Source organism: Artemia sp. Qi Xiang Cuo, chromosome 10, assembly GCF_049724085.1.
Source record: "Artemia sp. Qi Xiang Cuo chromosome 10, ASM4972408v1, whole genome shotgun sequence".
In the NCBI taxonomy this organism is placed as follows: Eukaryota; Metazoa; Arthropoda; class Branchiopoda; order Anostraca; family Artemiidae; genus Artemia; species Artemia sp. Qi Xiang Cuo.
In genome coordinates, this window is record NC_142803.1 from 72,862,366 (window position 1) to 72,884,230 (window position 21,865).

The following is a 21,865-nucleotide window of genomic DNA, read 5'->3' on the forward strand; positions in this document are numbered from 1 at the left end:
TTTCTGGATCATAACATTCGCTGAGAGCGTGCCAAAACACACCTGGAGAAAGAGGTCATTGACCCCATTAACCACGTGTTCTCCCTAGGGACTCTATGCCCATATTTGGTGTACTGACAGAGTTAGACTAAATTGTAGATGGCAGCAGGGGTGAGTGTCACGAGTAGCACCTCCCTTTCTACTTATATGGCTCTCAATGTAATGCATTGTTTATGCATTAATATTTATGTTTTGATATTGTAATTAAATATTGTAATTAATATTCCATTTACTAATAAACGGGCTAATTTTGTGATTGAATGATTAATCGCAATGGTAAACGAAAATCATAGAATTTGTTGGGTCCCTTTTATTATAGCTGAATGGTTAGCGCGCTGAACTTGGAATCATCTGTTCTTTTTGTTGGATGTTCAAGTCCTGGCGTCGGCAATTATTTGGTTTCCAACAGGACTCAGTGGCATGACTCTGTAAGCTCAGCAAGAGTCTACCCAGTTCAAATGGGTACATGGATAAATCTAGGAAAGTTCAATAGGAATGGTGGGCGAAAGTTGAGGGTGGCTGGATCTCAGCCCTCTCTTCCAATTCATGGCTGAAGGAGCTTGAAACGAAGACCGGCACCACCGGTTTCGACATTTTCGACGGTTTCGACAAGGTGTAGTTTTGCCTCATTTCCCTTTTATTACACAGTTTTCATATCTTTTAGTTTTCATATCTTTTAGTTTTCATATCTTTTAGTTTTCATATCATTAGTTTTCATATCTTAGTCCTAGGAATAACACGGTCATGGGTGCGTTGAATGTCAGTTAAAACGTCGACATCACGTTACGTTTGAAAAAAAAATCAGGCCTCTATTTATATCCTTCTTTTGCTGTTATGGTTAGTTTTATAAATTTGCTTTCTCTTTTCTTAAATTAAGGAGTTTTGCTAATATTTCTTGAATTTGTTGCTTATTTTTGTGTTGTGTGTTTTGAAAAAGCAGCACCATACCGTTTATAGGTTGCCTAGGCTATGTATGAGCCAAAGAAATTTTAAATTGGCAAGAAATGTATAAATAGACCTCTAATTACTTCTCACTTGTGCTATTTGCAATGTGCACTTGTGCTTGTGCTCATTTGCAAATCTCCTTTCCTTTAAAAAAAACTTCTCGAAAACCTTTTTTTAATATTATTTAAAAAAAAACTACGTTTTCTAAAGAGTTAAAGAGGCTGAGTCACAAGTTCCAACCTTAAAACGTGCAGAGATTAGAAGGTACAGTTGGGGGGACGCCGCCCCCCAAACCCCCGGCTTTTGCAGTCTTTTTTGTTAAGTTTTTTCAAGTCCTGTAGCCTGCAATCAGTTGGTCGTACCAACACGAATGAAACTGTTTCAATGGTTTTTTTTAAATCTTCAGAGAATTTGGCAATGACGACTCAGTCTGTTACAGTTATAACTAAAAACTTGTCTCTGTGCCAGGTATAGTTATGTATTCAGTGTAATTATGTATGATGGAAAAATAGATGAACCCGAACCCCTGAACCTAAACTGCTTGTTTATTCTGAGCCCTTCTTCTGTTCCCTGTTTTTTCTGTTCAAAATTGTTAAGTTCATCACATTATAGCTTGTTATCGGTTAGGGAAAAATCTCCTGTAAAAAATCCAGCAAACAGGCTCAGTACTGTTTCTAATCAAAGAGATGCAATAGGATGTTCTTACGATAAAAAATTCAAGCAGACTTCGTTCGTGTTGCAAAGCATTTCTTTGCAAGGGAAAAAGCGGGGGTTGAGGGGGGCGGTAGACCACCAAAATAAAATCTTAACAAAAGAAGCTGCAAAAGCGATGGGTTTGGGGGGGCGGCAGCCCCCCAACTGTACCTCCTAATCCCTGTACGTTTTAAGGTTCGAACTTGTGACTCAGCCTCTTTAACTCTTTAACAAACGTGGTTTTTTTCAAATAGTTTCTGCACGTTTTTGTACAGTTTATTACTTATTATTGCTTGAAAAAACTGTTAGCTGATCGTGTCAGGAGTTAAAGTTGGGGGGCTGCCGCCCCTACCCCCCCCCAAATCCCCCGCTTTTGAAGATTCTTGTGTTAAGGCTTTTAATTCCTGAATACTCAAATCAAATGCACAGTAAGATTTTCTTTTTTCAACTTTTCTTCGAGCATACGGGTATACGGCATGTTATCAAAGCAGTGGAGACTTACCTGTAAGCTGAAGGCCGAATGTGATATTCTTCTGGAGACACCTGATGAGCCGAAGGATTTAATAGATAGGATTTAAAAAAGAAACTGAGTTTCTTTTTTAAACTTTAAATTTAAGAGATACTACTTTAAATTCAATATATAAAAAATTTACTCTGACGGGGAATCGAAACCGGGTCTTCCACATGACAGACAGGAATAGTGACAACTGTACTATCACAGACTGTTTTTAAATTATTTTTAGTCTATGCAATCTATTTTCGACGCAAGCAAATAAAAAATAAGATTTTCGTTTTTCGACAAAAAAACTTCTGGGAAATAGATAGAACTTTTGGAAGGTTACAGTTGTGCTTGTCAGGTTAAGAGGACTATTTTGATCTAATTTAATATTGAAATACTATGCGTTTAGGAATTTCAAAAATTAACATGGGCTCTTATGGAAAAACGAGGTTTTTCGTAAATGAAAATTGGGGGGATAATTTTTTCGGTCTGAAAATATCAAAAGGCCCTAACAGGTCGAATTCCGCTTCGAATAAGTCCTCATTCACCTGGATCCGTTGCCAACTGTGGCCTGTAGGCGTGGCTGATAAAAAAAATAACTTGATGAACATTAAGTAGCTATATTTGGTTTTTGTAAAACAGGGAAGGAGTGATTGGATTGAGCTGAAATTTCGAGGATAAGCTTCCAGGCCCTAGAAAAGCTTATCCTGTCAATTTCAGCCCGATCGGACAACGTTAAAGGGGGGCTGTGGTGGGAGGGTCGAAACTTCCGGCCCACTTTCCCCCATGAAGATAGATTCGGAGGGGTGAAATTTTGCATATTTCTTAGTTTGAGCTTAGGCTACAAAATGCGATCACCGCCGTCTCTCTGCAACCGCTAGGACCAAAAATCGCTTAACATTGTGGTGGGTCGCCTCTTTAAAGAGGCACAAGTGTAACTCCTTGATTTCTTGTATGTGTTTTTTTTGTGTATTTTGAAAAAGTACCAACTTCGTGTTTCTAAGTTTCCTAGTATAAGCCAAAACAATTTTAAAATAATAAAAAGCATACTTAAAAATTTGTTCCCAAATGCCTTTTCATCTTTTCATTGCTTTTGCAACTGCTCCTTCATCTTTTCGAAAAAAATTGCAATGTTCCTTCGCCGTAAAGTCTTTTCTCTTCTCAAATTCTACTTTGCTCTCAGAATTTCATCTATTAAAAAACTCTAACCTAAATATTCAAATGAAAAATATATAGTAGGAAAAGTAAGAAATTACTGACGATTAACCAATGAAACTTGAAGATAAAGGACAAAAATAAAAGAATAGAAAGATCTAAAACCAACTATAAGGAATAAAAGATAGAGCAACAAATGAATAATATAGAGCAATAGACACAAATAAAAGACCAACACACTAAATAGAAATATATTGTTTTTCCCTTACAATAGAAAAAAATCTAATTTACTGAAAACTTTACTGAATCTAATGAAATCATATTTACGGAAGCAAAATGTTTCTTTGTTCCCTCGCAAAAATAAATAAATCCTTGTACATGTTACGTCAGAAGGTGATAGCAAATACTGGACTCCCATAGGTTTGATCCAATTAGAAGCCATTTCAAGGCCAGCTAATCTAAATATCAGCCAACGCCATTATCAGCCTAATATGAGCTTGAAAGAAATAGATGAGACAAGTTGAAACAATGAAACAGCAGCCCCAATCACGTGTCGTTAAATATTTTATCTCTTACTCTCTCTCTCTCTCTCTCTCTCTCTCTCTATCTCTCTCTCTCTCTCTCTCTGTGTCTCTCTCTCTCTCTCTCTCTCTCTCTCTCTCTCTCTCTCTCTCTCTCTCTCTCCCTCTCCCATTCTTTCTCTCTTCCGTTCTTCCAAAAAAAAATAATGTTTACCTTTAGAGATAAACCAGTTTTATATAAAAATAAGTAAAATCAATTTTGCTGAATTTACCGAAATCAAATTTGCTGAAGCAAAATGCATCTTTGCTCCCTCACAAAAATGAATAAATCCTTGAACATTTTACGTCAAGAGAGTGGCTTTCTCGTGAGCAAATATTTGGTTTCATGACATTCACGTATAATTTCAGCTTCAGTAGAAACTAGATATATTGCTTTTCTTTCTTCTTTTCTAAGATTTAACATTTACACATTCTAGTATAGCCTACTGCGGTATTGAGCTGTAAAAATCATTTCAAACACGCCACTGCTTTATTTGGTTCTGAATTTAGATTTGGAATTAGATGTATATTTAGAATTAGGTCGTTTTAATTCAAATCATTATATGATCTGATGGCATGCCCATAACAATTCTCCTACAATAGATTCTACAATATATTGCTCAGTTGCGCTACCTTGTCATAAAATTTATTTTTTCTGCTTCTCACTTCATATTTTTAGTAGTAACTACAAGTAATAGTGGTATATCTTGGTCAAATTATTGATTAAATAACAAAAAAAAGTTTTTTTTAACTGAAAGTAAGGAACGACGTTAAAACTTAAAACGAAAAGAAATTATTCCGTATATGAAAGGGGCTGTCCCCTCCTCAACGCTTCGCTCTTTACGCTAAAGTTTTTATTGTTTAAAAACAGCGTTGTGAGATAGAGTCTAACTTTAGCGTAAAGAACAAGGCGTTGAGGAGGGGACAGCCCCTTTCATATACGGACTAATTCCTGTTTGTTTTAAGTTTTAATGTCGTTTCTTACTTTCAGTTAAAAAATCTTGTCTTTTTATTTAATTTTTGAACGTTTTTGAATTAATGCAAGTTTTGATTTTGGCTCACCGTACATGAATAATTAAAACAAGATTTGTATATTAATTTTACTTTTATTTGGGTAAATGGCTTTCTCGAAACTTGTTTAATTTTATTTACGAACGTTTTTATTAGTAATAAATATGCGTAACTTAAGAATTAACCAACGTAACGAACTTCTATATACATAGATTTTTAATACTTATATTGTGGGTTTCGCCCCCTAGTCAATACCTTGCTCTTTAAGCTAAAGTTCGAATTTTGTTCTAATTCTTTAAAAATGACCCCTTAATCACAAAGGCCGTTAATTAGAATAAATAGCTCTTATGAAAGTACTAAAAAATCTTTGGGTTAAAGAGCAAGGTATTGACCAAGAGGTGAACCCAATCATATACGTAATATTTTCAGTTCGTTTTAAGTTTTGATGTTGCTCCTTACTTTCAGTTGAAAAACTTGTTTTTTTTATATTTAATTTCTGATTTTTTTCTTTAATAATACTGGGAAATCTGGCACCCCCTTCATAGCAATGTTCCTTCCCCCATGAAAACTTCCTTCGTGGAAAGATCCTCCCATGACCCCCAACCCGCCCACCCTCCCCACCTACCAGAAAAAATCCCCCCTGAAAACGTCTGAATAGGCCTACTTCCCAATAACCAATACTATATGTTAACATTGGGTAAAGTTCATAACTTTCAGCCCTCTCCCCAGGGACTTTGGGGGATTAAGTCACCCTAATAGACATAGTTATCTTATTTTCGGCCATGCTGAATAAAATGGCTATCTCAAAATTTTGATCGGGTGACCTTGGGATAAAAATGAGCGTGGGAGGGGGCCTAGTTGCCCTCCATTTTTTGGGTCAATTAAAAAGGGCACTAGAACTTTTAATTTCCGTTTCAATGAGCCCTCTCACGATATTCTAGGACCACTAGGTCGATACGATCACCCCTGAGAAGAAAAAAAAAACAAAACAAAAAAAACAAATAAACACGCATCCGTGATCTTTCTTCTGGTAAAAAATACAAAATTCCTCATTTTTTTAGATATTTGCTTGAAACCTCTACAGTAGGGTTCTCTGATACGCTGAATATGATGGCGTGATTTTCATTAAGGCTCTATAACTTTTAGGGGGTCTTACCGCCTTTTTTCTAAAATCAGCCAATTTTTCTCAGGTTACTGAAATTTTCTCAGATTTTCTAACATAACTTTTGATAGGTGAGACTAAACTTGAAGAAACTTATATATTTAAAATCAGCATTAAAATCTGATTCTTTTTGATGTATCTTTTTGATGGTATCAAAATTCGTTTTTTTTAGAGTTTTAGTTACCATTGAGCCGGGTTGCTCCTTACTTACAGTTCGTTACCACGAACTGTTTGATACCTTAGTTCTGTCCTAAGATGGATAATAGACTACCATCACCAATTAAAATTAATTATTTTTACACAGCTCTGAAAAAGTTAGGCCAGCTTTAGCTCTCACAGAGACTATCTGTATTGGTTTTTCTCAAATTAGCCATGGCTCATAAGTCTTTCTTAAGAGGCACGAGCCATCTTAAGAGCCATCACTTCCACCACGTCAATAATTCAAATTCTAATTCAAAACTAATTTAAAATAATTCAAAAAGCAATTATTCTAACTCCGATAGAAATTTTGGATGTGCCACTGCTAGGAGTTTATAACTGTTTATAGTTTGCAGGGAAGTTTGAATTTCCAGAAATAGAATATATAATAAAATAATAATAAAAGAAATATAATAGAAAATATTACCACATTGTGGTGTAGATTTTGGGGTTTGACTAGGGGATTAGCCTGAAGGACCTGCCCACTCCAAATGTTTCGTAAATGTGATATACTCCTTAAATTTGTGTTTTTTTGACAAATTTTCTAGGAAGTCAGATACTCCGAAAGTCAGATATTTCCCCCTGGCCCAGATACACCCTTTTGGGCCTAAGAATTAACTCTATTTAAATTCCTTTTGTGAAGTTTTGTATTTCTGAACCGCAGTGGCGGATCCAGGGGGGAGAGGGGGGTGCACCCTCCCCCTAGCGTTGTCTTAAGTAGTTTGATTTACTTAATTAACTCAAGTTTCCGTTAATTAAACTTGCTCCTAACGCAAGTTTATGGGATCAACCTATTTTGCCCCCCCCTAAAAAAATTTTGTTCGGATCAACCTATTTTGCGCCCCCCCCCTTCTAAAAAAAATCCTGGATCCGCCTCTGCTGAACCGTGAGTTGATTTAAGGGTCTATGCTCTTCCCATATATTCCACTTAATGACACGAAAGTTTTGAAGACGAGCCCACATAACAAATAATATAGCAACTTTCAACCCGTAAGATACACCATTCGGCATGAAATTGCATTAATGAAATTGCATAATGCTTTAGGCCTATGGTGAGGACTCTTATTGTAGTTCTAAAATTAGAATTTTTTTTTCAGTACAGAACTTTCTTATTTATTTTGTTATTTTCGGGTCTACCTAATGCCGAAATGCTATAATTGGTTTTACTTATTTTTACTTCTTACTGAGGCTCTTAGTGGTTTTTTTTTTACTGAAAGTCATTAGGCGTGAGGCTGCATACCAAGTCCTTTGCATGGGGTCCTTACTGAAGGTCCTTAGGGGTGAGGCTGTATACCAATTCCTTAGTGTGAGGTCCTTACTAAAGCTCCTTAGACCTGAGGCTATATACCAAGTCCTTAGTGTGGGGTCCTTACTAAAGATCCTTAGACGTGAGTCTGCATACCAAGTTCTGACCATGTTTTTCCTTCTATATTATAATTTTCTTTTAACCATCGTTGCTGCCGTTAGTTTTCACCCAGGTTGGCAGAATCTGAAACATATTTTATTATGTTATTCGTTAGCAAATAATGGCCATATTAGAGAGGACTCTTATCGTAATACCCCTCCCCACCCTGCGCAAAAACCCTTGGCTCCTTTCTGAAAAATTGCAGCTCCGTTCATGAAGCGCTGACATATACGATCCTCTGTGTTGTATAGTAATAGGTAATTCTGCCAATCTTTCTTTTGTTTAAATATTTAATAGTTTATCTTCTTTGACTAACTATAAACTTTATTTTGTCAGATATGGTCGTGCAAGCTGGTAACAAGCCTGTGGCAATATTTCATCATGGCAAATTATTCTTGGATATTAATGGAAGGATTATATCTTCATAATTTGATATTTCTAGCACTCTTTACCGATAGCAGCGCCATCTCTACGTACGTCGTCCTTGGTTGGGGTGAGCCCTGAAAAAGTTATTTTTAGTAAAGTTATATTATGGAATGTCGTCAAGGGGAAGAGTGAATTTGACTATGTCATTGTTTCTCAAAAGGACTGTGGAATCAGTGGTTTTTACTGTAGCTCCAGAGTCGATGTTGAATACATACGACAATTTTGGAGCAGGAGTAGGTATTTTGGTACCGGTGCATTATATGCTGCACAGCGCTATAGACTGCACAATCAAACCAGACATGGAGACCCGTCAAACGGGTATTTGCTATCTAAATTGATTGCAAAGCGAGGGTTTTCTTACCGAGTTTACAATATTTAAACGATTGTTTTTAGGGTTTAGGGGGGGAGGTACCTAGGTTAGGTTACGTTTTTAATATATGCTATGCTATAACTTTGTTTTAACAAGCCTATGGCTTGTTTAATCCTTGGTTGAGTTGACCCCTGAAAAAGTTATTTTTAGTAAGGTTATATTATGTCGTCAAGGGGGAGAGTGAATTTAGCTATGTTAGTGTTTCTCAATTTGTGTACCCTGGGGTGCCTCGGGCCACGGGGGATCGTAAATTTCAAAATGTTACAACTAGCCTGGTAGAAAAATAAATATTAAATCAGAGGGTTCTTGAATTTTGTTTTACACTATTTTATACTGTCATAATGCACTACCACCACCTAGCACACGGTAATTAAATTATTCTAAGAACTAGTTTTATTCAATAACTAAATGATAAAATATGATTTGACTTTTTTTTTGTAATATTGTCAAATAAATAATAATAGGAACAAACTGTCACGTACTTAAATATATTGTAATTTTTCCTAATCACAGAGATCTAAGAATAGTGAAAATGCATCAGGACCTATTAATGAAAATCCACTGATAATAAGATGATGTAGGCCATGGCAAAATGCAATCCGTTCACACAGCTACCTACCCACTTTTATGAATTAAATATCTCGTCTAGCCTTTATATTCTTTTTATTTACGTAACTCCCGTCCGGCCGGGTTGGCCAATTTGGGGCTTCTCCTCTAATGGCTTCACTAAAGACTTACAATTTTTTCGGTATGCCTCCCTGTTTGTTGCAGTCCTTAGCAGTACTGGGGTCGGAAAAGAATTCTAAGATTTTGAGAAACACTGGGCTATTCCCTTCAACTGATCAGAAGTTCATTAAATTGCATTTTAAAATGAGAAAGTTTTCTTTCAATTTTACAAATAGGAATTTCTGTGCTCTTGGTTCCTCCTACCCAGAAATATTTTCCACCATTGCCCCCCTTCCTCCCCTCCAAGACAAGGCCAAAATGCTGTATCTGAATGTTTGGTTGAGCCTGGATTGAAGTTTACTTGCATTATAAGAAATGAGGACTATAGGTGGGGAAAAGATGATGCAAAATGTTGATGCAGGGACAATTAGAGGAGGCGGAAGGTTTGAGAAGGCGGAGGGGCGGCGGAGGGTATTGGCAATTGTAACACATTTTCATTGTAAATCGAAGTCATAAGCAAAATTTCAGCTCGATCGCACAGCGGGAAGGGGTGAAATATTAATTACAGTATTTTATCCTTAAGCTTTACACTTCGTTAATCCATGCAGAAGAGCTGAAATAAAAATAGTTAAAAATCTCTATATTTGTTGTAATGGTTATTAGGGGGAATTTGAACATATAAAGAACAGGACTGGCTCTTTAGAAATATTGCCAACTCACAACCCTTCATGTTAGTTTTCTTATCGTATAGATTTTGCTTCACTGAAAATTTCAAAGACTCAAATTAAAAATTGCCACTTCACATTCATAATTTGCGGCACTTGAAACTTGATGTTTCAAGTGCCTTCGAATTTTCAGTGACGCACAAAACACACCACAGCATTTAAACCATGATCGATAGAGGGATACGACAAATTTCCATGTCCACAGTATTTTCTGCTGGTTGTACATCCTGACATCTGAAAATAATATCATTCAAAAATAAAGCTTATATGTTTAAAATATATAATATATACTAGTATAATATATTGTCTATATAAAATATACTAAATAAACCGTATGCTTAAAATATACTGACTTAACTGAAAAGTTTCTACAAAAGCGCTAAATATATAACTATGGTATCCACCCCGTTTTGACAGAGGAAATTTTGCCCTTTTTACGCATTGATGTTTCCCTATTTCTTTCTAAAAAAAAGAAACAAAGATTATGGATTTTAGTTTGTGACTTATTATGCACTTTTCAATAAAATTTGAAATGATAATTTATGTTTTGAAGTCTGAGCAGGAAATCTTCGTCTAAGGCCATTTGATACCTTGAAATAATTTCGTGAGTCTCAATGTCGACTGATCGTCTCAAAGACAAATGGCTCATTAGTAAAATTTACAAGAACCATGGGAATTTCCAAGTTAATTTTGGTAAAAATTTTTAGGGGACCTTAAATGTGTCAACAGTTCGAAAAGCTAAGGAGAGACTAGTTTAAAATAAAGAAACATATAACTTCTTACCAAATGTTTAGCCAAGAGCCGTTTATTGAATGTACAAACGTCATAAATAATACATCTCATGTGTCGTCAAGGTTTTTCAATCAATGAGGGTAGCACAAGACGGAACACCCTAAGCTATCAAATTACTCAAATGACATTTCCTTGAGCTGATTTTTAACTTTTTCCAAGTAGGTATGCTAAAATATTTCTAGGGATGGCCCTTTCCTGAACTTTAAAATTCTGCTCCTTTTAATTGAAAAAAAATCACACTTTCTAATGATGTAAGTTTTATTAAATCTCAATATCTCTATCTCCGGCAAAAAACATGAAAAGTTAATTTTTTATGAAAACATTATGTTTTTTTGAAAACATTAAATTTTTTGTGAAATTTTCGAGAAAGTAGGCATCGTCTTTCAGTTTTCGGTAATTTTTTCCAATTTTTTATTAAAACTCTACCTGCTATGGCAACACTGCCCATTCAATTCTAAATAGTTTGGACGCACACACTAAAAAACTAAAAATGGAGAAGAAAGGGTGATCCCTTAATGTACAGTATCTTCTTAACGTAAGTCGTTTATTCGTCATGATTATTCATGACGTCATTCGTCATGACATGATTCGTCATGACGTCACCCATAAAACGGGTGATTAAAATGGAAAATATGGAAGAAAAGATAAATAAGGACTATTTTTGAGGGTCTAGGTTCGAAAGAGTGCCCCTGTTTAATGTGCTGGTATACGAGAAATAAAACGTTCATGCCTCATTTATATGTGTAATGCTTTAAATGGTACCACGTTTGAGAGTGGGGTTCACTGTAAATTTCTTGTAAGACAGACAGTAAATATGGTAGAAATGGGAAAAACTGGAAAGTTCATGAGTGTCGAGGCTTGAAAAAAAAACTTGCATACATGCCTGTATGTGGTAAAATGATTAGAAAATATGTGCAATTTACTTACTTGCGTAATGCTTCAAATGTTATCACATTTGAGGGTGGAGTCAATGTAAATTATGACAAATAAATAATTTGAATATAATTCGTATAAAATAATGTTTAAATAAGGAAAATCAAAATAATTGGACTGGCTAATGTAATAATGCGTCACTAAAATAAACGAATGGAATTAAAGCACACTTTTAATGCAGAAGTCTTGGATATTCATCTCTCTATTTTTCTTTGTCTCGACTTAAACAACATTCGGTCGTCTAGGAAAACAACAATTCAGCAACATCAAACAATATTGTAACATTCCAACTTAGAGGACAAATGGCTGTATCAGTTTTCCATGGGAAACAAAAATAACCAAATTCTAATTGGAATCAGGAATTCAAATGCTATTATAGGCATAAGTGAGATCAATTATATACCGAGTGTCTGAAAAATGTCTTAGCCCAGTGATCGACATCTTTTTTACTTCGAAGAGCCAAATAACTATATTTGGGTGTAAGACTGTTAGCCATGCAGACTTCTTTTTACAACTGTAAAAAATCCATTCAATAGCCAGTTAGGGTGTAAAATATTATCCATGAAAATGTATGTATTTTTTTACTTTGGAACTCATGCTTTTACTTAAAATATCTCGTCAAAGTCACGTCTCAAATATCAAATTTTCCTCAAGGTCTCATTAAAGTCTTTCTTTCTCTCTTTCTCTCTCTCACCTTCTACCAACCCTCCTCTCTCTCCTACCCTCTCCCAACCCTCTCTCTCCTTTCAAGTCCCTCTCTCTCTCTCTCTCTTTCTATCTCTCTCACCTCACTCTCTCTCTCGCTCTCTCTCTCTTTCTCTCTCTCTCTCCTACCTCTCTCACCTCTCTGACCTCTCTTTCTCTCTCTCTCTCTCTCTCTCTCTCTCCTCTCTCTCTCTCTCTCTCTCTCTCTCTCTCTCTCTCTCTCTCTCTCTCTCTCTCTCTCTCTCTCTCTCTCTCTCTCTCTCTCTCTCTTCAGATTTGAAAAATATCTTCTGATCACTAAGATCTTCATTTAATAGGTCAACAACCTTCGGAATGTAAAAAAATTTTGTGTATTGGCAACTTATAGTTAGCATTTGCTAATGTTTGATTAATAGAAAATAAACTGTCTTACTGCACTCATTGTCTCATTATCCTCGAGCTCTTTTCGCTTTTTTTTTTTTTTTGTCAAAATACATGTGCGAATTTTGTCATAAGTAGTTGATAGCACGATGAGGTGCGGTGTATGCAGGAATAAAGCAGCAATGGTGCTCGCTGATTGCACACCAAATTTTGTTGGAAATAAACCGATAAAAAAACTTCAATACTTCGGGGTGAAAATGTCGATCTGAGTCGTGGGGAGAGCCTCTAATTTCCAGTTATTCATGTTGACAGGTTCGTAAAGAGAAGTCTAAGTGTTTTTTTTTTCTTTTTGTGCATAATCTTGATTGGGGATTGTGCATAGTCAGATAGATGAAGAGTTTCTTAAAGGCTGCCCTTTGAGGACGAGAGAGCCGTATGCGGCTCAAAAGCTGCAGGCTGCCGGCCCCTGCCATAGCCGATCAGAATAAATAATATAAAATGCTGAATTAAATTGAAATTGTTTTAAGCAAATAAAAAAGGCGTCCAAGCAAAAAGGATATCTCTGATTACGGAAAACTGCAAAAACTAACATCCATAAATTCAACTAAATAACTCGGAAGAAAAAGCAACAAACTCAAAATCAAAGAAAAATCAGAGTATTAAACTCAAAAATCAGAGACAAGGTCAAATATAAGAGTACTTCATCCTTAAACATAGGGAGCTTGTGCATACCCCCCACCCAAGGAAAATACCACCCCTCCCCAAGAAAGTCTGTAAAAAGAAAATTTTTTAAAAAACGCATCGAAAATGTGAAATTGATTTTATTTCCTCTTGATTTCTGGGAATTTTCTGGTCTACGCTATTATTATGAAAGTAAAGAGTAACATTTTACCCCAAAATGAGCAGAATTTATTCCGTATAGGAGTGGGACTGTCCCTTCCTAACCCCTACCTCGGCCTCATGGTCGTAGAAACTTCGAAGGATGCTAATTCGATCAGAAATTAAGAGTTCTAGTACATTTCTTAGAAGTTGAAAGTGATTGGAGATCAACAAGCCTCGGGGGGGGGGGGGTGTTTTCCACGTGGTGAAATTTTTCGAGAGGGGCTATTTTCAATGGGGGGGGGGGAATTTGCGGGGGTGTTTTCCAGGGGGGTAAATGCCTAAACCCATAAAAATAACAAAGAATCAGAGATCAGTCTCTTGTCCAGAACAACAACAAAACTAAAAAAATAATACAGTTCCTTCTCCTCATCTCTAAAGAAGTACATTTCCAATTTATTATTTATTCGATGCAGAAATTCAGCCGCCTTGATACTTGCCAGAAGCGCATCCCAAACACTATACATATGTTGTTTACATAAATACTATAACGCTTTACATACTATAGAATACAAAAATAAAAGGCTACTAAAATCATTATGAAAGAATCTAATATTCCATATTATCATGCAATATTTCACCGTAAGTTGATATTTCGTAATGCTTTATTTAAAATATTGATTATCAAAAAACTGTACTGAAATAAGACTGGATGAAAATGGCCTGACTTCGATTTTTTTTTCAAATAATGTTCTTACATCGACTTTATTCCCATTCAGAATACTTAAGTTACAGTGAGCTGACAGGTTTTTCCCTTGGTAAAGTGAATTTGGTAAAGTGAATCAGGTTTTTCCCTTGGTAAAGTGGACACCTTATACTTATACAATATAATTACTTAAACAATTACTTATAGAATATAATTACAATATAATTATACTTATACAATATAATTAGATGTAGTTTGTTTTTAATTACAACAGTAATTAAATATTTCTCCAATTAAATTCTAAGCCATTGAACCTCCAACTTCTTTTATTGTTTCTTCTAGGTTTGCCAGCAATCTTTGTTGGGTCATGGGCAACTTGTCGCTGGCTATTGGAAGATATTTACTGTTGGACGACTAATTCAAACCCTTACATCTTTTGGATTATTAGAGGACCAACGGCTTTATCTGTCGTGGTAAGTTGTCCCACCTCCCTCAAATATGACAATGTGGCTGTTCAGCTCAGTTATAAAGATGAATAGCCTACTCCCAGGGCATGAACCAACCAGGTACATCTGAAAGGAGGCTCCCTAAAAAAATTTCATCTTTCCCCCTTTCTTTCTCTCTAAAAAAAATGTCGGAAAATATTTACTGTTGAACATCTAATTCGAACCGTTATGTTTTTTGAATTCCTGGATGGCCAATTTGAATTCTTTCTGTTGTGGTAAGTTGTTCTACCTAACTCCAGATATGACAGTTCGACTTTTTAGCTCCATTATAAAGATGTATTATCCGACTTCTTTTGCTGCATCCATGAAGTATTCGTCAACAGCCAGAACGCCCCTCCAGATAATTCACTCCACAATCCAGATAATTGCTCTATCCTCCTTCAAAAATAATAACTTGCCTTGTGATTGCAATAGACCCTTTTTGTTTATGGTAAATAGTTTTTGGCATTGAAAAACGGTGTAAAACCATGCACCGTGATGCAAATTAAATCGCTAGATCTTAAAAATGTGAATTAAGTTTTAGAATTAAGATCTTTGATTTAAGATCTAGAATTAAGATCTGTGAATTAAGATCTATGTCTAAGAAAGACAACCCCACCCTTACCACTAAATATGCGAAATCTAGCAGTTGTCGCAGGAAGTTGAGCAGCAGAACATCGTCTGCAAGTAAAATCTTGCAGCCTTTCATGAATGCAAGAAGTATCTTGCAGATATAAAAGCTAACGGCTATGTTTGAATCAATTTTAATCTTTGGCTCTTTATTATTGTATATTGAGACTCTATATTGCTCGAAGTACTCCAAATACTACACTGAATCCTGATTACTCTGATACCTATATTGCTAAATAGTATTTGCTTTCTGGACACTATGATGATCCTTACTGCTTTTTTTTTTATTTATATTATTATTATCGTTTCTCTTTCTGTTTTGTTTTATTTTTTGTCAAATTTAAACTCTATGGGATTTTTTTTCCTTTTTGCTTTTCTTATATATTATGGACGTAAATTTTCTTTTCTTTTACACCATTTCCTTGAAAAACCTCATTCCAGTCTCATTGATTTTTTTTTTATATATTATGAAAAGGGCTTTTCTGTGTTTATTCTCCATTTTCGAGTATTCATAAATTTCTTGTATGTAGTGTCTCGGGAAAAATCTAGTGAACAGAATGGGTGGTATAAATAATATATATATATATATATATATATATATATATATATATATATATATATATATATATATATATATATATATATATATATATATATATATATATATATATACATCTTAATCCTTTTGCAAGATTTACGGTCCTCCGGACCTGTAGTGCTCTTGAGTTGACGACTCCCAATTGAACCTCCACTGCCTCTTCTCCCACTCCTTGTAGAGGTGGCATTTGAAAGACTGTATGGAGAGAGCGCTGGCAGTTGACTCCTTCAATTGATTTCAATGGTCTTAGACTCTTTTTGAGTAGTAAATTTGATGTGTTTTCGATCGGGAGCTTAACTTTGGCAGCTTCTTGGAGTGTCCTCATGTGTAATGATGGCTGGTGCTATGACTGCTGCTAAAGATGGTAGAGTTTTGTTCTCGAAGTTTGTAAGTCAGCATCATATCGCTACGCATGCGTCTGTAGACGATGGTAGGTAGCTTAAGTTGCTTGAGGCGGTCCTCATCTGAAGTTGATTTTAGGCTTTTCACGCACTTTGTTGCTCGCCTCTGTACATTTTCAATGAGCCTTACATCTTGCCGATAAGAAGGACCTGCAAGGCACATGCTAAAATCGAGATGGAGTCTGACGAGAGCTTTATATAATCTTATGAATATTGTTGCCTATCGGCTACTGATGGTCCATTTTTATAGGCCAAGGCTGGAATTTGCACGGGAAACAACTTGCTGAATGTGGCTGTGGAACCTCAACTTGTCGTCGATGATGACACCAAGGTCCCTTTCTTCTTCTTTTTTCTCTAGATGCTCCCTTTTTTTGTGATGTGATTGTATATTGAATAGGTAGCCATTGGGTTGTTAGGTCCAAGGTGCGAAATACAGCATTCGATTGTATTGAATTGAAGGAGCCAGTCTTGAGTCCAATCCTGTAGCCTGTCTACGTCATGTTGAATGGTCAGTGGATTTACAGTGCCAAACAGCTTGGTATCATCGGCGAACAAATGCAAATTATTATCTACATGATAGAAAATGTTGTTGATGTACATCAAGAAAAGGGTTGGGCCTAGTACAATTCCCTTTGGTACCCTGCTCATTACCATGGCCTCATGGGAGTAGATTGGCTGGCCACCCATCTCGAATAAGCCGACTTTCTGTTTGTGGTTGGTGAAGAAATTCATTAGCCAGTCTATCACAGCTGAGTTGATGCCGGAGGCAGATAATTTGGAGCGTAATCGAATTTGTAGTACCTTGTCGAAAGCCTTGGTGAAGTCCAACAGCAGTAAATCGACTGGATGTCTTTGGTCAATCAGATTTGTAATTTCTTTGTATGATAGCAATAGGTTCGTTTCGATTGATTTTCCTGGCTGGAATCCATGCTCCTTGGGTGACAAGATCTTGTTTTTGGTTAAATGTTTGAGAATTGAATCATTTACTATGCGTTCAAGTATCTTAACAACAGCTGAAATTAGGCTAAAAGGTAGATAATTCTCAGATTTGATGCGATCACCTTTTTGAATACCGGCGTTATGTTGGCTACTTTTCAGTCTGCTGGTAGCTCTCTAGAGATAAGTGACGTGTGGAAGATTCTCGTGAGGGGCTCTGCTTTCACTTCTGTGGTTTCTTTTAATAGTCTGGGATGTATATTATCGGCCCCTGGCGACTTGTTAGCATTTAGTTTCAGTAAACGTTTAGGGAAATCTGTAGACGATACCGTGGTGCTCTCCATTGGGGCTTTTGCATCGTATTTCGGTGGGGAAGGTAAAGGGTCATCTGGTTCAGTGGTGAAAACTGAGACAAATTGTAGGTTCAGTAAGTCAGCAAGCTTGTTAGAGTCTGTAGTTTCTTCACCTTGCTCTGTTATAATTTTTTTGATACACCGTCTATTGTGGTCTTTGCTTGAGACGTACCGCCAAATCTTCTTTGAGTTTGTCTTGGCTTCATCAGCAAGTTTGGATTCAAAGCTCGTGTACAAGGCCCGCGTCGAGTTTTTAAGTTCGTTCTGGCTTTTTTGAATAGTTGTGTCTCTGTTCAGGGAAATGGTGTTTTTTTTATATTTCTTCCATTGTATACCGTTACAGTTTATTTACCTCTTAATATCTGTTTTCATTATTAGAAGTGTTATTGGTTTGTGAATAAGCTTGCTTAAGGTATACTGATTCACTTTGCTTATCATTAATTTTTTGAAGCACTGCCATTGCTGTTCTAGAGAACCAGGTAAGACGTCGTCCCATCTGATGTTGTTGAGATCCATTCTAATCTTCTCATAGTCAATAAAGGTCTTCTTGATGTAGCGATTCGTTACTTTGAGGAATGTTGTTCTAATGTCTAAGGTGACATGATCACTCTTTCCGATTGGGGGCATGTAAGAGGTAGAAAGGAGAGCTTCTGGTATCCTGAGAAATACCAGGTTGAGAAGGTTTGGTTGCTTTCCCTCCCTAAAAAGCGTCGGCTGGTCAACAATTTGGTGGAGAAGGGTATCATGAATAATGTCAATGATTGGGCTCGTAGGACCAGATGAGACGTGGGAAAACTGGTCTTTCCAGGTGATGTTAGGCAGATTGAAGTCCCCTGCAATTAGAAGATAGCCTTGGTGGGTGACTGCAATCTTGCGAATGAGCTCTGCTAGTTTCCCATCTGTTTCCTCTGATGACGGTGCCGACGGACTTCTATATACACAGCCGACTCTGACAGAATGGTCGTCTTTATTCCCTGGAACTGAAATATCAAAGAAAATGGTTTCGGCATAGGGGCATCCGGTGAAGTAGTCAATTGGGGTGACGGTGTAAGATGATTTAACCAGTGCAAGTGTTCCACGGTGGCAATAATTAGATGACAGGTTCAAGATTGTATGGTAGCCTTGCAGGCTAACATGTGAATTTAGGAGCTGGTTTGTTGAATTCTTGGGACACACCTCAGTAAGGAGTATAATATCATAATAATTTGCATAAATCAAAGATTTCGGCTCATTGATTTGTTTGGAAGTTGGTCAACGTTTGTTATTAGAGCGGAGAAATCTAGACTTACTGGCTGCTTTCTTCGGTTGAGTACTTCCTTACGGCAGTGATTCACGTTGAGGACCGGCTTGTCCAGATTGGATATGGAAGAGCTGGAGGATCTGCTATCATCTGATTGGTTGAGCCTTCCATTTGCAAAGGACTCTTAGGATGATGAGTCGGAAATTTCATAGACTCTAACTGGTGACACAAATACTTTTGGATCATTATTTAAACTATGTACATGTCTGGTAGCTGGGGTATCTAACAGTTCACGGACTGGTGAGAGTAGCTCCCACCCGGACGAATCGAGTTTTTTGGAACAATTTTTCCACGGTGGATAGCCAAATTTGGCTCACCTAGCTCAATCCGGCGTCTGAGTTCAGCAGATAAGGCTTTCCTTTTCTCCCGTTCTTCCCGGGATGCATCCGCCCTGGACTGGATTTCCTGGCGAAACTCGTGAGATTTTTGTAGAATGTGTCTTTTCAAGTTTATGTTTGGGACAGAGAAGAGAATTGGAGGGGTCGGGTGTGGGTTGGTTCTTGGCTGCTGGTTCCGGGTCTTTCGGTTGGCAATGGTTGCCCTAATAAGCATCATTTTATATATATATATATATATATATATATATATATATATATATATATATATATATATATATATATATATATATATATATATATATATATATATATATATATATATATATATATATATATATATATATATATATATATATATATATATATATATATATATATATGTATGTGTGTGTGTGTTTTTAGATTTTTTTTTTTAGTTTGGATATTGCAATTTACAAATTCACTATATTATAATTATTGATCAGCCCTGTGTTTCATGGTCACAGTTGGTGGGTAGAAAAAATCTTTCAAAAAGGCATACCATACAGGCTACGAGATGGAATGGGTGTGTTGCTACAAGTTTCCTATAGTTTTCATTATCATTATCACTTCATTATGATTACTAATCTTTGATTTGAGTCCTCAGAATTTTGAATGTTTCCCATGCGACTTATATGACCATCTTATCACCAAAATAGTTCCATTTGTGTTTTTGAAGTATTTCGTGTCGGATGCTGCGAGGGTTTACGGCTTATTAAGATTATACATTGTAGTTTTACCGGAAATAGAACTAAATGTATAAACACATCATTTTTAAAACCAGGCAGATCCAAATAAATCGCGCTATACCGCGTGGTAATGCACATAAATTCAAGCTATGGAAAAAGTTTGACAATGTTCTGACATTTAGTTACTAGTAGTGACATCTTTAACTGTAAACACCAGTCATTTATAAGCCTTTATCGTAGAAACTTTTATGTTAAGTCTATAGGTTAAAACTTCATTAAAAATCGGTTGTTAATACGTTTTTATATCCTGAGGAACAAAGCTTTTCTCAGTAAATAGCAACTGAAAAGATCTTTGTTTCTATGCACTTTTCATCAATGAGGGTAAACAGAATAAACCGCTATAAAGTTCAAGCTGTTCAAACGTAACAATTTAAAATACTTCCAAGTCCTTGTTTAATACATAGAGTAAGGATTTCTTCTCAAAAATCATTATAACAGTTCAATTATTACAAAACCATTATTTTCAAAGGCCCTTTAAAAGTTGATTTTAAATGTAGAAGACCATGTGACAGCTGGTTATCAACGTGGTCAAATCACGTAAGTCGTCCATTGTTCTCAGACATCATAAGGATTTTGACACTAAAGGGCACAATTTTGGGCTAAACGTGATATTTAGCCGAATAAAAAGTATGGAGACACTGAAAATAGCTGGATATTTTAGCTGGTATTTCTAAAATATTTCGTCTTATTTAGATTAGAGATCTTGGGTCTGGTGCATTATATCTAACCCACCGCTATACACGAAATAAGTCAAGTTTCGTTAACGCTAATGAAATAAAATCAAATAGGATGAATATATAATAGTTTAGAAACAAATTTGGTCTATATATTTGCACTTTAAGAGGATAGGGGGTAAAGCATAGCATATATTAAATATGTAAACTAACCTAAGTACCCCCCCCCCCTAAACCCCAAAACATAACAGTTTAAATATAGTATACGCAATGAGAAATCACGCTTTGCAATCCATTTAGATAGCTAATACCCGTTTGACGGGTTTCCAGGTCTGGTTTCCTTGTACAGTCTATAGCACTGGGTTAGGTATAATGCACCAGGGCCGAGACCTTTTATACCACCATGTTTTTTTAGGACTGAAAAAGCAGCCGTGCATGCTCCTCATCTATACCTCCTCATCCCATCCCAAGGCTCCTCATCATCATCAAGCTCCTAATCCCAACGCAGCCATGCATGCTCCTCATCTATACCAATCTATTCAAATCTTTTACTCTTTACCTCCTCCCATGACGGTCCAAGTCTTTTAGATCTCTTGTTATGATCTTTTCCCACTTCATTAGGGGAAACCTGCTTTCCCTTTTGCCCCGTAGGCTATGGATGGCCAAAAGTTTGTGTTTGAGATTGATTAGCATTAAGAATGCATCAATTAATATTTTATGGCACTAATGGCTCCAAAAAACAAAGTAGACTATTCAGGCCTTATGGCTCTTGATTATTACTAATTGAACCTAATTGATTAGCATTAACAATTCATCAATCAGTATTTTTTTGCACTAATGGCTCCAAAAAAAAAAGTAGACTATTCAGGCCTTATGTCTCTTGATTATAACTAATTGAAACTAATTGATTAGCATTAACAATTCATCAATAATTATTTTTTTTAACTAATGGCTCCAAAAAACAAAGTAGACTATTCAGGCATTATGGCTCTTGATTATTACCAATTGAACCTAATTGATTAGCATTAACAATGCATCAATCAGTATTTTTTTGCACTAATGGCTCCAAAAAACAAAGTAGACTCTTCAAGCCTTATGGCTCTTGAGTATTACTAATTGAACCTAATTCATTCGCATTAACACAGCATCAATCAGTATTTTTTTGCACTAATGGCTCCAAAAAACAAAGTAGACTATTCAGGCCTTATGGCTCT

At 36.1% G+C, this 21,865-nt stretch overlaps 1 protein-coding gene across 1 annotated transcript in view; it reads left to right on the plus strand.

The window, feature by feature from the left end:
* LOC148948142 (secretin receptor-like) overlaps positions 1 to 21,865 on the plus strand; it is a 374,147-nt gene that overhangs the window by 279,705 nt on the left and 72,577 nt on the right. The window contains exons 8-9 of the mRNA XM_089096116.1: positions 8,004 to 8,160; positions 14,512 to 14,642. Coding sequence (XP_088952242.1) covers positions 8,004 to 8,160; positions 14,512 to 14,642 — 288 coding nt within the window. The remainder of the gene's footprint in view (positions 1 to 8,003; positions 8,161 to 14,511; positions 14,643 to 21,865) is intronic.